This window comes from Scyliorhinus canicula, chromosome 9 (assembly GCF_902713615.1).
Source record: "Scyliorhinus canicula chromosome 9, sScyCan1.1, whole genome shotgun sequence".
In the NCBI taxonomy this organism is placed as follows: Eukaryota; Metazoa; Chordata; class Chondrichthyes; order Carcharhiniformes; family Scyliorhinidae; genus Scyliorhinus; species Scyliorhinus canicula.
Window position 1 is genome coordinate 65,426,689 of NC_052154.1, and position 14,378 is coordinate 65,441,066.

At 42.9% G+C, this 14,378-nt stretch overlaps 1 protein-coding gene across 4 annotated transcripts in view; it reads left to right on the forward strand.

Moving 5' to 3' along the window:
• Nucleotides 1-2,415: 2,415 nt before the first annotated feature.
• Nucleotides 2,416-14,378, forward strand: part of nutf2 (nuclear transport factor 2) — a 75,772-nt gene continuing 63,809 nt past the window's right edge. The window contains exons 1-2 of one of the 4 annotated variants that reach the window (XM_038806809.1): nt 2,447-2,577; nt 6,871-7,000. In XM_038806809.1, the coding sequence (XP_038662737.1) occupies nt 6,997-7,000 (4 nt within the window). In that variant the 5' untranslated portion in view covers nt 2,447-2,577; nt 6,871-6,996. Of the gene's footprint in view, nt 2,578-6,870; nt 7,001-14,378 lie in introns of those variants that run through there. The other 3 variants (XM_038806811.1, XM_038806810.1, XM_038806808.1) reach the window with 3 other exon arrangements.

The window sequence follows — 14,378 nt, forward strand, 5'->3', positions numbered from 1 at the left end:
AAGGTCAGCTCGGTGTGCTTTCAAGGGTGCAGACTTTTCAGTGAATGCTGGTTTGTGGATAGTAGGATGGTTGGGAATAGAGGAATTCGAACTCAGAAAATACCGCTTCCCATTCGATTTAGGATGAAAGTACACCAAAATGGAAACAATGCAGTAGCAATACAAGAGGTATTTACCACAAACAGGCTGCTGCCATGAAGTCAAAAAGAAGTTCTGCCTGCCACACAAATAACAAACCCAGAAGGTCAGTTCTAACCCACTGTGCCGCGCTCACCCGTGCCAACTTAACTGGTGTCTAACTTTCAGGCCTTACGGGCCCTAATACTATGTCTGGGTGGATCTCCAGATGGTATATCAGGAGTGGAGGTGGCCTGCTGCAATTCCCACCCTGCGACCCGTTGGTGGCTGTTTTATGGGGCGACCAGGCTTGGATGGGCCTGGCTGCTGCTCGGGTGTCCCCGGTGGCGTGGTGCCAACTTGTTCTGCTTGTTGACCGTCAAATGGCTAACCCCTGAGGCACCCCGCCACGACACTGCCAGTCCGTGGGGGTAAGGGTTGTGTGGCTAGGGTGAGGGTGGTGTGGGGGCAAGGGTGGTGGGCATGGTGTTGGGGGCGGGTTGACAAATGGCACAGGGAACCACACCTAAGCATGGTTTCACTTCCTCGCTCGCGGCCGATCTCCACCCCAGCAAGTCTACGAATCCTGCAGCACGGTAGCATGGTGGTTAGCATAAATGCTTCACAGCTCCAGGGTCCCAGGTTCGGTTCCCAGCTGGGTCACTGTCTGTGCGGAGTCTGCACGTCCTCCCCGTGTGTGCGTGGGTTTCCTCCGGGCGCTCCGGTTTCCTCCCACAGTCCAAAGATGTGCGGGTTAGGTGGATTGGCTATGCTAAATTGCCCGTAGTGTCCTTAAAAGTAAGGTTAAGGGGGGGGTTTGTTGGGTTACGGGTATAGGGTGGATACGTGGATTTGAGTAGGGTGATCATTGCTCGGCACAACATCGAGGACCAAAGGGCCTGTTCTGTGCTGTACTGTTCTATGTAAACTTCTCTCTCCTTTAAGATGTCCCTGACACCACAGCTCTTTGGAGCAAGCTTTTGGTCACCTGCCTGAATATTTTCATATGTGGCTCAGTGTCAGTGTTTGTTTGATAACATTCCTGTGAAGCATCGTGGGCTGTTTAACTACTTCAAAGGTACTATATGAGTGCAAGTTACTGTTGTAAAATGGAATGATGTTTCAGCTGATCTGTTTCTTTATAGCCAGAAAGTATTTGTGTGATAGGGTTGTGGAACACCTCATATAAATGCAAGTCCCTTTTCTTCCTTTTTCTTCCCATGTACTTAATGATCTGTTGAGCTGCTCGCAGAAAAATACTTTTCACTGTACCTTGGTACACGTGACAATAAACAAATCCAATCCAAGTCTTTCTTTTCATATTGCAAGTTTTACTGCTCCATATGTTTTTTTTGGAGAAGTAGGCACTTGAACTCAGGAGCAAAAGTTTATATGTTGACCGAAATTGTGCTGTCATCGTGTATGAATATTTATTTATTGAACATTGTATCAATATAATTTTATTTTCAGACGTTTTCAGATGTTTGTTTTGTATTTCAGTACATTGGTGAAGTGCTTATTCTTTCATACATCACACTCAACAGTAAATTATTCAAACAAGAAGTCAATCAAAAATAATCCTATTCCACAGCAGGAATCCAGGTGTGTACATTAATTTAGTATAAACCAGGTACCAAACTTCCAATTTGTCTTATCTGTATGATCTAAACATTGCAGTTAGTTATTAACCCATTAAAGGATTTCATACGAAGTTGGAGAAAACTGAACCGAGGCACTGAAAAGCGTCCTCAAATCTTCAACACTGCAACTGAACGCCCATTGGGATATCAGGGACAGCAGCTCGGAGTTACAACTGGATGAACGGATCACGACTATCATTTTTTAACTCCTCGGTTGGGATTCACAAACTTTAATTCAAGGTTAATGAATTAAGCGTAGGGAATATAGAAAAACACAAGGGAAGTTGAAGGTAAAATGTCTCCTGTGCACAATCAGACAGAAAGAGTAGATATTTAGGTGTTACACAAGAGGCCAGTTATTGTTAGCTCTGAAACTTTACCCCCGTTTGAAATACTGGATTAGGAATTGGTGGGCGAGGGGGAAAACAGAACAGTAAAAGTTAAAAACAAGTTTGATGATACAGTATTTCAAGTACCTATCTTATTCGATAAAACGCTAAAAACATGCCTATTCCCAATTTAACACTTGCACCATCCAAATTTGTCTCCACTTTCGAGATTTGCCCCCACACGTTGAGCTCGCATTGCAGCCTGGGTATTGTAGTTTTCTCCCTCTCCCGCTCTCGGCTCTGGGCTGGCTGACTGAACAACAGGTCCCGCGGTGCACCGCGCCGCCTCGAGCATGCGCTGTGCCCCAACGGCCGAGAAGTTGCCTCCTCCTTCTCTGCTCTCTTTCCCCCCACCCCCCCACACAGGGGCTGGGAGGGGCCTGGTGCCGTTGGTCGCCATACTGCGATCGGCAGGAGTTTGGGGCGCTGGGGTAAGCGTCTGCCTATTTTGCCTTTCCCTTCGTAGTCCGCCGAGGTGTTGCGATGGTCAGGGTCTGAAATGGCCGCGAAGGGAGGGGGGTCCGTAATGAGAGGCGAGCGGGCGGGTTTATTGGGCGCGCTGCGCACATGACAATGCGGTGTGAGGCGGCCGACGTGCCGACACTGGCGGCGGGGGTCGGGCCTGGCTTGGTCAAGGGGCGGGTGGTGGAGAGAGAGAGAGCGGAGATATTTTTAGGTTGAATGATGGCGGCCTGTCCCTCGGTTGCCAGTCTACACTTGCAATGATCTGGCTTCAGGATTGGCTCCGTTGGGCTGAGAGAAAACGAGCGAGTCTGAGTGGCCGGCAGTAAGGCTGTTACCGGCGGTAATGGCGCTTCACCATTAAGTTTGAATCATCTATTTAAAAAAAAAGTAAACGGCTGGAGGTGAGCGAGTGGCTTCTCGCGCCTCCCTCAGTGTCTGAGAGAGAGAGAGGGCGAGATTCCCCGCCCGCTCCAGTCACTTCAGTCCTCAATCTACCCCACCCCTTCACTTCACTACAATACCATATTTCTCCCTCTCTCTGTTCAAGAGGAACCAATCTATCTTATTTTGCTGAAGTATTTGCCCAATCCAGTGTGTGTCTTCACCGGTACATTAGTGGACCTCCTCCCCAACCCCAAGCTCCTGTGAAAATGCCGCTGTTTGTTTCAGAATAATTAACATTTAAGCGTCCCATGTTGACACAAACGCAACAAGAACCCGCTGATTTTTTTTTGTGTAGGAAGAGTTTTGGTTTTTGTCTAGTTACCGTGATCACTTCGCAACCATAAGTGGTCATTCATTCATGGATTTTCGCATTGTGTCGGATCGACCATAATCCGTCCTTTTTAAGTATTGAAGTACGTTCGTTGTATGTACTTTGTTCTGTCTTGCACGTTTTATATTTGTTCAGTTCTCGGCATTTCACCGGGGTTTGCAGTATACTTGGAATAACGATACATGTTTGAATTTCTGTAGTTGCACCTCCCCCTTCATCTTATTCGGGCGTTTTATGCCACTCAACGTAATGTTTTTCTGAGGGTTGGGTTTGATGCCTACCCTTGCGTATTGGAAGAGATCCCTTCCAGCCAATAAACGTGAATCATTTTAAAGGACGACAATCTACTTATTTCTTTATTGTAAGTTTGGTACGGGTCTTTTAATGTAATACATTGAAAAGTTGTTTACTCCTTTGTCCAAGTAGTTAATTGAAGAAACTTTTATTTGATCACCAAATGTTATTAGAACTAAAATGTTGTTGCATTTATTGTTATGATAATAGCTAGTGACAGGGTATATTAGGTATATTATATTTTGTAAGTACTCCACTGCTTTACCTTAACACACCAACATAACTTTGTACTATCAGTGAAGTTAACCAGTTAGCATTAGGGTTTAAACAAAAACAGTGCTGGAAAAACTCGGCTGGTCTGGCAGCAACGCGGAGAGAGGAACATAAATCGATAGGGTTCCCCTCGTCCTCACTTTCCACCCCACCAGCTTCTGTATTCAAAGGATTATACTCTGCCAACTGCAGAACGATGCCACCACCAAACATATCTTTCCCTCCCTACCCCGGTCAGAATTCCGAAGAGACTGTTCCTCTGCAACACCCTGGTCCACTGCTCAATTACTTCCTTTTTAACCTCCTCCATCCTCACTACCCAAGGCCTCAAACATTCCTTCCAGGTGAACCAGCAATTTGCTTGCACTTCTTCTTTCAATTTAGTCTACTGTATTTGCTGCCCAGAGTGTGGCCTCCCCTACATTGAGACTAAGTGCAGACGAGGTGAACGCGATGTAGAAAGCCTTTGCTCAGTCTGCAAGCATAGCTCTGATCTTCTGGTGACTTGCCGTTTCAATTCACCATCTTGTGCTTGCTTACGGTTCTGTTACAATGTTCCAGTGAAGCCCAATGCAAGCTGGAGGATCAGCATCTCATCTTCTGATCAGGCCCTTGTTCGACATTTAAGTTCAACTATTTCAGACCTTGAACTGGACCCTTGACAGGTCAGGTGGACAGAAAAGTAGCAAATGGAAATCAACCAAGTATGGGGTGATGCATTTGGGGAGATCAAACAAGGCAAAGGATTATGCAATAAATGGGAAAATACTGAGAGGTGAAGGGGAGTGAAGATGGGTTGGTGAGGTGGTTAAGAAGGCAAATGGAATCCTTTAATTCATTAGCTGAGGAAAGTTAGAACAAGGAGATTATGCTGGAACTGTACACAACATGAGTTGGGCCATAATTGGAGCGTGTGCAGTTCTGGTCACTTCATTACAGAAAGGATGTAATTGCAATAGAGAGGGTACAGAAATTATTTATGAGGATATTGCTAAGACTGGAAAATCACAGCAATGAGGAAAGATTTTGTTCTCTTTGGAATAGAGGAAGCTGAGGTTGGTTGACATGTACAAAATTATGAAGGACTTGGATAGAATGGATGGGAAGGGCCTATTTACTTTAGCAGAGAGGTCAGTGACTGGGGGGGGGGGGGGCAAAGATTTAAAATGATTGGTAAAAAGATGAGAACGGGGCTGAGGAACAACATTTTCACCCCGGGGACTGTGGAGATCCAAGACTCGCTGCCTTAAAGGGTAGGAGAGGCAGAAACCCTCAACTCATTTAAAAGTTCCCTGGATATGCCCCTTATGTGCTGTACCTGCAGGGCTAAAAGCCAAACGTTGGAAAGTAGGATTAGGCTGGGTGGCTTCTTTCTGTGCCGTAAACATTTAATGATTCATTGAACTCTGTCCTCCATTTTAACACACGGTAGCACAGTTGTTAGCACTGTTGCTTCATACCAATAGGGTCGCAGTTCAGTTTCCAGCTTGGGCCACTGTCTGTGTGGAGTCTGCACGTTCTCCCCGTGTTAGCATGGGTTTCCTCCCACAAGTCCCGAAAGATATGCTGTTAGATAATTTGGACATTCTGAATTCTCCCACTGTGTACCCGAACAGGCACCGGAATGTGGCGACTAGGGGCTTTTCACAGTAACTTCATTGCAGTGTTAATGTAAGCCTACTTGTCACAATAAAGATTATTATATTATATAAGGTGCCTTTCTGTATCATGTTCTCATGTTTTGCTTTTAGTGCTGACCTTTATTCTGCTCGTAACACCTAGTTTGGACCAAATGTCTTTAATATCATCATTACTACTCTGCCCTATCTTCCATGATATCTGGAAAACCATTGGAAGTGTTAACCTCTCTTTGTGAAGTTTTTTCTGCTACCTGTTGTACATTTTCCTTTCACCAGTTTTAACCTTTGCCCCCATCCTGTTCTATTATCTAGATGGCACTAAAGATCTCACAGGGAGGTTAATCAATAATATAGGGATGGGTTTAACTTTACATGGGGAGGTGTACAAGTATGAGATATTAGAGAGGGAAACAAGGTGCACACAAGAGGGCAAAGAGAGGTAAATAACTAATGCAGCCAAAGACTAGCTCAAATAGAAAGAATCAGATGGGCAAATTCTCAGATGAGTTTGTAGTGAGCATACATGTGGTAGCACAGCGGTTAGCACTGTTGTTTAACAGCAGCAGGGACCCGGGTTCGATTCCCGGCTTGGGTCTCTTGTGTCTGCATGGGTTTCCTCCGGGTGTTCCGGTTTCCTCCCACAAGTCCCGAAAGACGTGCTTGTTTGGAGAATTGGACATTCTGAATTCTCCCTCATTGTACCCGAACAGGCACTGCAGTGTGGTGAGTAGGGAATTTTCGCAGTAACTTCATGGCAGTGTTAATATAACCCTATTTGTGACAATAATAAAGATTATTAGAAATGCAGGAATGTGATCATTATGGCTGAAGAGCTACCAGCACAAGTCAACACATGGGCCTATGATAGAGAGGTAATAACAAAATAATGGGGTCTTAGAGGACCTTAATATTCCTGGCATTCAAGCAAGATATGGAAGGAATAAAAGGTGGTGTAGTTGATGGCAGAAATAATCCAAGGAATTTACAGTACTGGAGAAGGGTGATGTAGTTGAGGGTGGAAACCCCCCCCCCCCCCCCCCCCCAACTTATTTGGTTAGAAATGAGCTGTTTTGCAATTGGGAGTATATTAGAGGCACAAAATGGTGGAGAGGAAATAAAGGAGGGAATTACAGAACGATGCAAGAACGACACAGTGGTAATAATAAGGGTCTTAATTTATCCTGTAATCGACTGGGATTGTAATCATGTAAAAGGTAAAGAGATGTGGAAATTCCTGAAACATCTGCAAAATAACTTTTTGATCAATGTGTTTCCAGCCCAATGAGGAAGGAAGCAGTGTTGGACCTAGTTCAGACTGGAGGGAGACTTAATGGTGGTGTTCCCCTGGAGTTGGTGTGAGGACCTTTAGCAATATCTTCTGGAGTTGGTGTGAGGACCTGGACATGGGTAGGCAGGCCATAATTTCAGTTTACCAATAATATTGATATGAAATTCAGTAATGTAGTAAACAGTGAGTATAACTTCAGGAGGACATAGACTGATGAAATGGGGAAGACACATCTTAGATCAAATTTAATGCAGGGAAATGTGAAGTGATGCAGTTTGTTAGTCCAAAGATGTGCAGGTTAGGTGGATTGGCCGTGCTAAATTGCCCTTAGTGTCCAAAATTGCCCTTAGTGTTGGGTGGGGTTACGGGGTTATGGGGATAGGGTGGAGGTGTTGACCTTGGGTAGGGTGCTCTTTCCAAGAGCCGGTGCAGACTCGATGGGCCGAATGGCCTCCTCCTGCACTGTAAATTCTATGATCTAAGAACATTGAGGAGAAACAATATGACTATTTGGTACAATTTTAAAGGGGTTGCAGAAACGGACCGACATGGGGGTATATGAATGCAAATCTTTGCAGGTGGCTGGACAAGTTAGGAAGATAGTTTTTAAACAAAGGCATTGTTGGATTTATTACTAGAGGAATGATATCCTAAACCTTTCTTTAAAAATTGGTTAAGCATCAGCTTGAATATTGTATTGAATTGTGGGCACCATCCTTTGGAAGGATTTCAAGATCCAAGGTGCAAAATAGATTGACTAGAATGATACCAGGAATGAGGGATTTTCAGTCATGTGGAGAGACTGGAGGAGCGTGGAGTGTTCTGCTTAAAGCAGTAAACGTTAAGAGGAAAGATCACAGACCTCCTCTGTTTAAAGGCCACAGACCTGAAACATTAACCCTGTTTCTCTCCACAGATGCTGCCCGACTTGCTGAGTATTTCCAACATTTTCTGTTTTTATTTTACATTTCCAGCATCCACATTATTTTCTTTTTGTATTAAGGTTAAGAGGAGATTTGATGGACTTGGTTAAAATCATGAATGGTTTTAATCGAATAAATTAAATTTGTGTTCCCAGTGGCAAAAGAATAATATTGTCACAAGTAGGCTTCAATGAAATTACTGTGAAAAGCAGCTAGTCGCCACATTCCGGCCCCTGTTTGGGGAAGCCGGTACAGGAATTGAACCTGTGCTGCTGGTCTTGTTCTGCATTACAAGCCAGCTGTTTAGCCCACTGTGCTAAACCTGAGCTACAGGCAACATGAAACTTTTTTAATACTTTTGTTGTGATCTGAAATCTATCTCTTTTAATCTGCCGAAACGAATGGTGGAAGCAGATTCTGTCGTAACATTCAAAAGAGAACTGGATAAATACCATATTTACAGGGCTAAAGGGAGAGAGGGAGATGAAATTGAATGAATTGCTCCACCAAAGAACCGACACAGGCACAATGGGCTGAATAGCCTCCTCCTGTGCTCGAATAATTTCATGATCATGGGATACCTTGAAGTACTCTCGGATTCATGTTTGTGTCATTGTTCTGCTGATCAAATTAACGACCGTACAAAAGTCTAATGCAAACTCTACTGTATTGGGCTTGGTTTAGTTGAATGGGAAAAGGGTACTTTTAAGGCAGGCAAAGCAGCTAATTGCTGATAAAAGGGATTGGAGGTAGAATTCAGTTGATAAATGCAACATAAACCAGTAAAGTAAGAGAAAATTATGTTCTGCATTGTGGATGCCCTGGCCAGACCTCTAACATCTTGTTTATTTTTAAGATCACATTTACTCTCCTTTCAAGACTATAGAAGCCTCAATTTCTCAAGTCCTTTTATGTAATTGAATCCTTTCACACATGTCATCGGTTGTGTGACATTTCTCTGCACCACTTCGATTGTTTGAATGTTTCCTCCTAGGTGATCAAATCTGACCATAAGTCAGTACATCCTGTCCAAGGCATTGTACCTTTATTGCATGATATCTTTCATTTTATATTAAACCACCCTAGCAATTATTCTTTTCACTTATTTTGTTGCTGTTTCGCAGTCATTTGAGATGTTAAATGTTAAATTTGCAATCACAACCAGATTCTTTTTCTCTTCTATTGCAATTTCTGCATAGCATGCACCAATGCCATGCAGGTTTCCTACAAGGGTGCAATGATTGCACTTGCCTATTGAACTGTCACTGATTAGCCTGTTGATGATTTTATCCATCGCCTTCTATTTGGGTCTTTGGCAGTCTTTTAAAAAAATAAATTTAGAGTACCTAATTATTATTTTTTTCCAATTAAGGGGCAATTTAACATGGCAATTCCACCTAACCTACACATCTTTGGGTTGTGGGGGTGAAACCCACGCAGACACGGGGAGAATGTGCAAACTGACCCAGGGCTGGGATTCGAACCCGGGTCCTCAGCGCTGTAGGCTGCATTGCTAACCACTGTGCCACATGCCACCCTGGGTCTTTGGCAGTCTTGACAGCTGTGCCTCTGTGGATAGCACTCTTTTCTCTGAAGCAGAAGGTTGTGCGTTCAAGTTCAACAACCATCTAGACTGACAAGCTGCAGTGTATAGTGCTGTTCAAGGTGCTGACTTTCTGATGAGACATTAAGTCAGGGTTCTGTCTGTCCTAATAAAATATCCCATGACACTATTTTGGAAAGATTATCTTGTTATTGTTCCATTGTGTGTTGGACCAGGCTGTGAGCAAATTGGCCGCTGTGATTCCTGCATTACAACAATGACTACTGTAGAACGTTCTTTGGGACGTCTCATGGTTAGTAAATAAAATCTTTCTTTATAAATTATCATTGTCGGTTAGAAAGGGTGATCTCAGCGTGGTGTTTTGGAGTAACTCTCCACTTCCCCAACTTCACTGGCAATTCCGAGAAGCTGTCTTCCTTTCACAGTTTTACAATGTCAACCAGGTTTTATGGTGACTTTCCCAATGCTTTCAGTTTCAGGAGCAAACCTTTCAAACTTTAAAGAAAAGCTTTCTGATAATCTTAAATTCACCACGTGATATGATTTCCATTGTCCGTTTGGAGTTTCACTTAAAGTCAAGAAGGTTTGTGAAATAGGATATTGAGTCTTCAAAACCTTGATTATTATTACATTATTTTCATAAGAGGTACTGATCAGGTTTGTTCCTGATGCACAATTTCATTATTATGAGATATTGATGTTAATCTGATGGATTTGACTGTCTTGAATTAGATTTTGTCCATGTCCTGAATATAGATATGGAATGAGCTTGTTTCTAATCCAGCGGTGGTATCTTCTCAACGTCGTCGACTACATTGAAGGTCTTTTTAAAGAAAATAATTAAATGATGTACATTTCCAGTACAGTGGTCAGCACTACTGCCTCGCAGCACCAGGGACCTGGGTTTGATTCCAACCTTGTTACCCAAGGTTGTGTGGACTTTGCTCATTTTCCCTATGTCTGCATGAGTTTCCTCTGGGTGCTCCGGTCTCCTCCCATAGTCCAAAAATATGCAGGTTTGGTTATGGGAATAGGGCGGTTGAGTGGGTCTAGTCGTCACTCTTTTGGAGGGTCGATGCAGACTTGGTCTGAGTGGCCTCCTGCACTATAAGGATTCTACGCATTTCATCCAGACAATATAACACTTCTTATATTCTTCAATAATTTTTCATTCTTTTTTTTGTCTAGCCACTGAATTGCTTTACAAAAAATTCAAGGTGCATATTTTTTCTCCGCCTTTAAGTTGAAAGTACAGGATTTCTGATTGTATGGGGTGGATAATGGTAACGGTTGGTGTTGGCGGGGGGGGGGGGGGGGTGAAAATTCGGGTCTAAAAACTTCTCACATCTTCCCTTTAGTCCAGGGGTGGGCAAACGTTTCCGTGCAAGGGCCAGATTCAGAAATTCACAATTTTAAAGGGCCGCATAGTGTATTAAGTAAAATAATTAATATTTAAAATAGCCAAAATAAAAGGCCTTTAAAGAAAAAAAAGCACATTTATTTGAAAAACAAAGTAACTCAGTAAGTAACAGAACAATGTCAATGAGAATGATGCATCTGACTGCAGTCATTTACCAGTTTGTTGAAATCAGGTGTCAAGTTGCTTGTGCTGATCCTTAACACTGACTCGGCCAGGCTGTGCTTCTGTCAATGATAAAAACGCGCGTAGTGGGGTGGATGAGTGGGGCTGCCTTATTGGTCGGTTTAGTTGGGTGTGCGACCAATAGGAGTCCAGGTTACAAACAATAATAAGGCTTATTGTTTGTAACCTGGACTCCTATTGGTCGCACACCCAACTAAACCGACCAATGAGACAGCCCCACTCATCCACCCCACTACGCGCGTTTTTATGCGGCCCGCCAATGAGGTGCCCGGAATCATAACCGGCATTTTTGAAAAGCCGCCGGGGAAAAGCCGCTGAAGTAAATGCGCTTATTGAATAAGCGCATTTACTTCAGCGGCTTTTCCCCAGCGGCTTTTCAAAAATGCCGGTTATGATTCTGGGCACCTCATTGGCGGGCCGCATAAAAACCTTTGTCGGGCCGCATGCGGCCCGTGGGCCGTAGTTTGCCCACCCCTGCTTTAGTCATATGAGTGTCCCTTTAAGAAAGATTTTGTTTTTACCACATGGCTTATAGCACGACTTCAGTGATGCCATTTGTGGGTGGAGCTGGGCTGTGGCTGTCAGGTGAGAAGGGGTTTAGTGTTTGGGTTTCAGCTTCCTTGTTTTTTCTGTTTTTATTTGAAAGCTGTTCCAGTGAACTGAAAGCACATTGGGTATGGCAAATTTCTGTGGTAACTTTAAAGATAGAATTGCTTTCCGGAAGGAGTTTTGAATCTGCTGGTTGGAGGCTGGACCAGAATCTCAAGGAAAGGACCAGTCCCATTCAAGTGAGAGTACAGTGTGTTGGGCAGCATTGTGGCACAGTGGTTAGCATTGCTGCCTACGGCACTGAGGACCCAGGTTCGAATCCCGGCCCTGCGTCACTGTCCGTGTGGAGTTTGCACATTCTCCCCATGTCTGTGGGTTTCGCCCCCACAACCCAAAAGATGTGCAGGATAGGTGGATTGGCTATGCTAAATTGCCCCTTAATTGGAAAAAATAATTGGGTACTCTAAATTTATTTAAAAAAAGAAAGGGGTTTTGGTTTATTGGATTTTGTATTGAATTGGAACAGCTAATAAGATGGATTCATTAAGAATTATGTACATAGATTACTGTAGCTGTTGTGTGTTTTTGCTTGTTTATAATTGATATATTTTTTTTATATTTAGGGTACCCAATTCACTTTTTTCCAATTAAGGGGCAATTTAGCATTGCCAATCCACTTCCACATCTTTTGGGCTGTAGGGACGAAACCCAATTGATAACAAATTCTTTAAAAAAAAATAAATTTAGAGTACCTAATTATTTTTTCCAATTAAGGGGCAATTTAGCATGGCCAATCCACCTATCCTGCACATCTTTTGGGTTGTGGGAGTGAAACCACGCAGACACGGGGAGAATGTGCAAACTCCTCACTGACAGTGACCCAGAGCCGGGATTTGAACCCGGGTCCTCAGCACCGTAGGCAGCAATGCTAACCACTGTGCCACCGTGCTGCCCCTTGATAAATTCTTGATAAGTGTTTTATATATGTTAACTACATTCTTATAATAAATTTTCTTTTGATAAAAGTGCCTAGGAAGTTTGATGAATCACACCTGACTTGAAGGCCCTTGTGCACTTTCCAGCCAAATTCAACATTATAGGTCAGGTGAGCTTCATAATACACGGTGGAGGTTCTAAGCCCTGGTCCATAACACTTTACCAATATCATCTGAAGGGTTTCGCCAGACAATGCAGGGCATTCGTGCTTTGCCCTTTTCATGTGAACCCAGCTATTTTACCATGAGAGACATTGCACCCAACCATGGTCATGTCTTTATCTGTCATCTTGTTTTTCCAGTAAGAATCATTGGATAGTGATCTGAGGTCACATAGGACATTGGATTGTTCTAGTGGCTCATGAGTTGGAAGAAGATTTTCATGCAATTATCCGAATTTGCAACACTTTCTACAAGAACTGATTGTTGCTGAACTTCGTAGAGCATTCAGAATAATGGTTAATAAAGAAAAGCTTAAAGGGATATAGCAGAGAAGTGGACCTCTATGTCTTTGTCCCTCCCTCGTAAACCGAGGCATACACCAATTGACATGTTCAAGCAGATAAGACGGTTAAACGTGCGACTCCCAAGAGTAATGAAGGACGATGGGATTTTGATTCATGGTGCACTGATACCAATACTGGGGTAAGAGGGAGCTGTTCCGTTGGGATGGGCTCCACTTAAAACTGGCTGCCGTCAGTGTTCTGGTGAATTGTATTGCGAGGGTTATGGATATGGCTGTACATGAAAAAGGTGTGGGGAAGATTTAGGTAAGGTGAGATTTAGAAATCTCAATCGAAAAGTCAAGACAATAGAATGGTATAGCAATTTGGGTAAATGCAAGCTGAATGGGACAGATAGGGATAAAGTTTAAAGTAGTTGTGCATCAGGTCTGTACACATAGTATTTTAAAAAAATTGTGCATAGCTTTTGCAGTAACATAGATGAATAGTGGTACAAATATAGAATGGTTTATAGATAAATGGAGATTAAGAATAACAAGGGTCAGAAAACACGTTGGAGAATTTATAAGATCCATGACAGTAGTTCTGTCATTGCAAAGTGCATCAAGCAAGGAATAATTGGAACTTGTAACAAATGCATCTTTCACTGTCTGTTAATATCACTATTATACCACCTAATCTGACAATTTGAAATTTGTTTGGTTTGCCCATTTCTGATCATGTGTTATCTTATTGTTGCGAATGTAAAAGCTGAGCAGTTCATGGGTTTCTGATATGGAAAGTGTGTGTTTTCCATCCTTTCTTGACTCTATGCTTGGGATAACCCTATTCTCCCTTTGCTGTTATATCTTTTTTTCACTTTTAATCATATAAGTTTCCTGTCTCCATGTTTTCAAAACTTATTTGCTCAGTTTATACTTTTCTTGTGATTTTTGCAAACGCATGTTTGCATAAACGAGTAGCAATGAGTGCTTTTGATCAGTGTAGCAATTTTCTCCATGCCAAAGTTGATAATATGGAGCTCATACAGCTTCTGGTTAGTCAGGATTAGGGGATGAAGTGTTCACTCGGCAAAACATTCAACAAAAGATGACTGATACTTTTGATGTATGGGCCCTGACAAAGCAGATCAAGGCCTTAACTGTACAATACCAGCAACCAATTTGTTATGTACAGCAATTGAAATGCAGATATCCTAACACTTGGGAGGCAGCTGAGACATGTTCATTTCATTTGTAACCAATTATATACTAAATTTGCATTTTACATGGGAGAGGGATGCATCTTCATAGTTTTCAGTGCTGGAGTATCTGTCAATCTCCGTAATCTTTCACTCTATCTTCATTCAACATCCATCGCTATTTGAAGCCAATGATGTCTTATTTGAATGAATAGAATT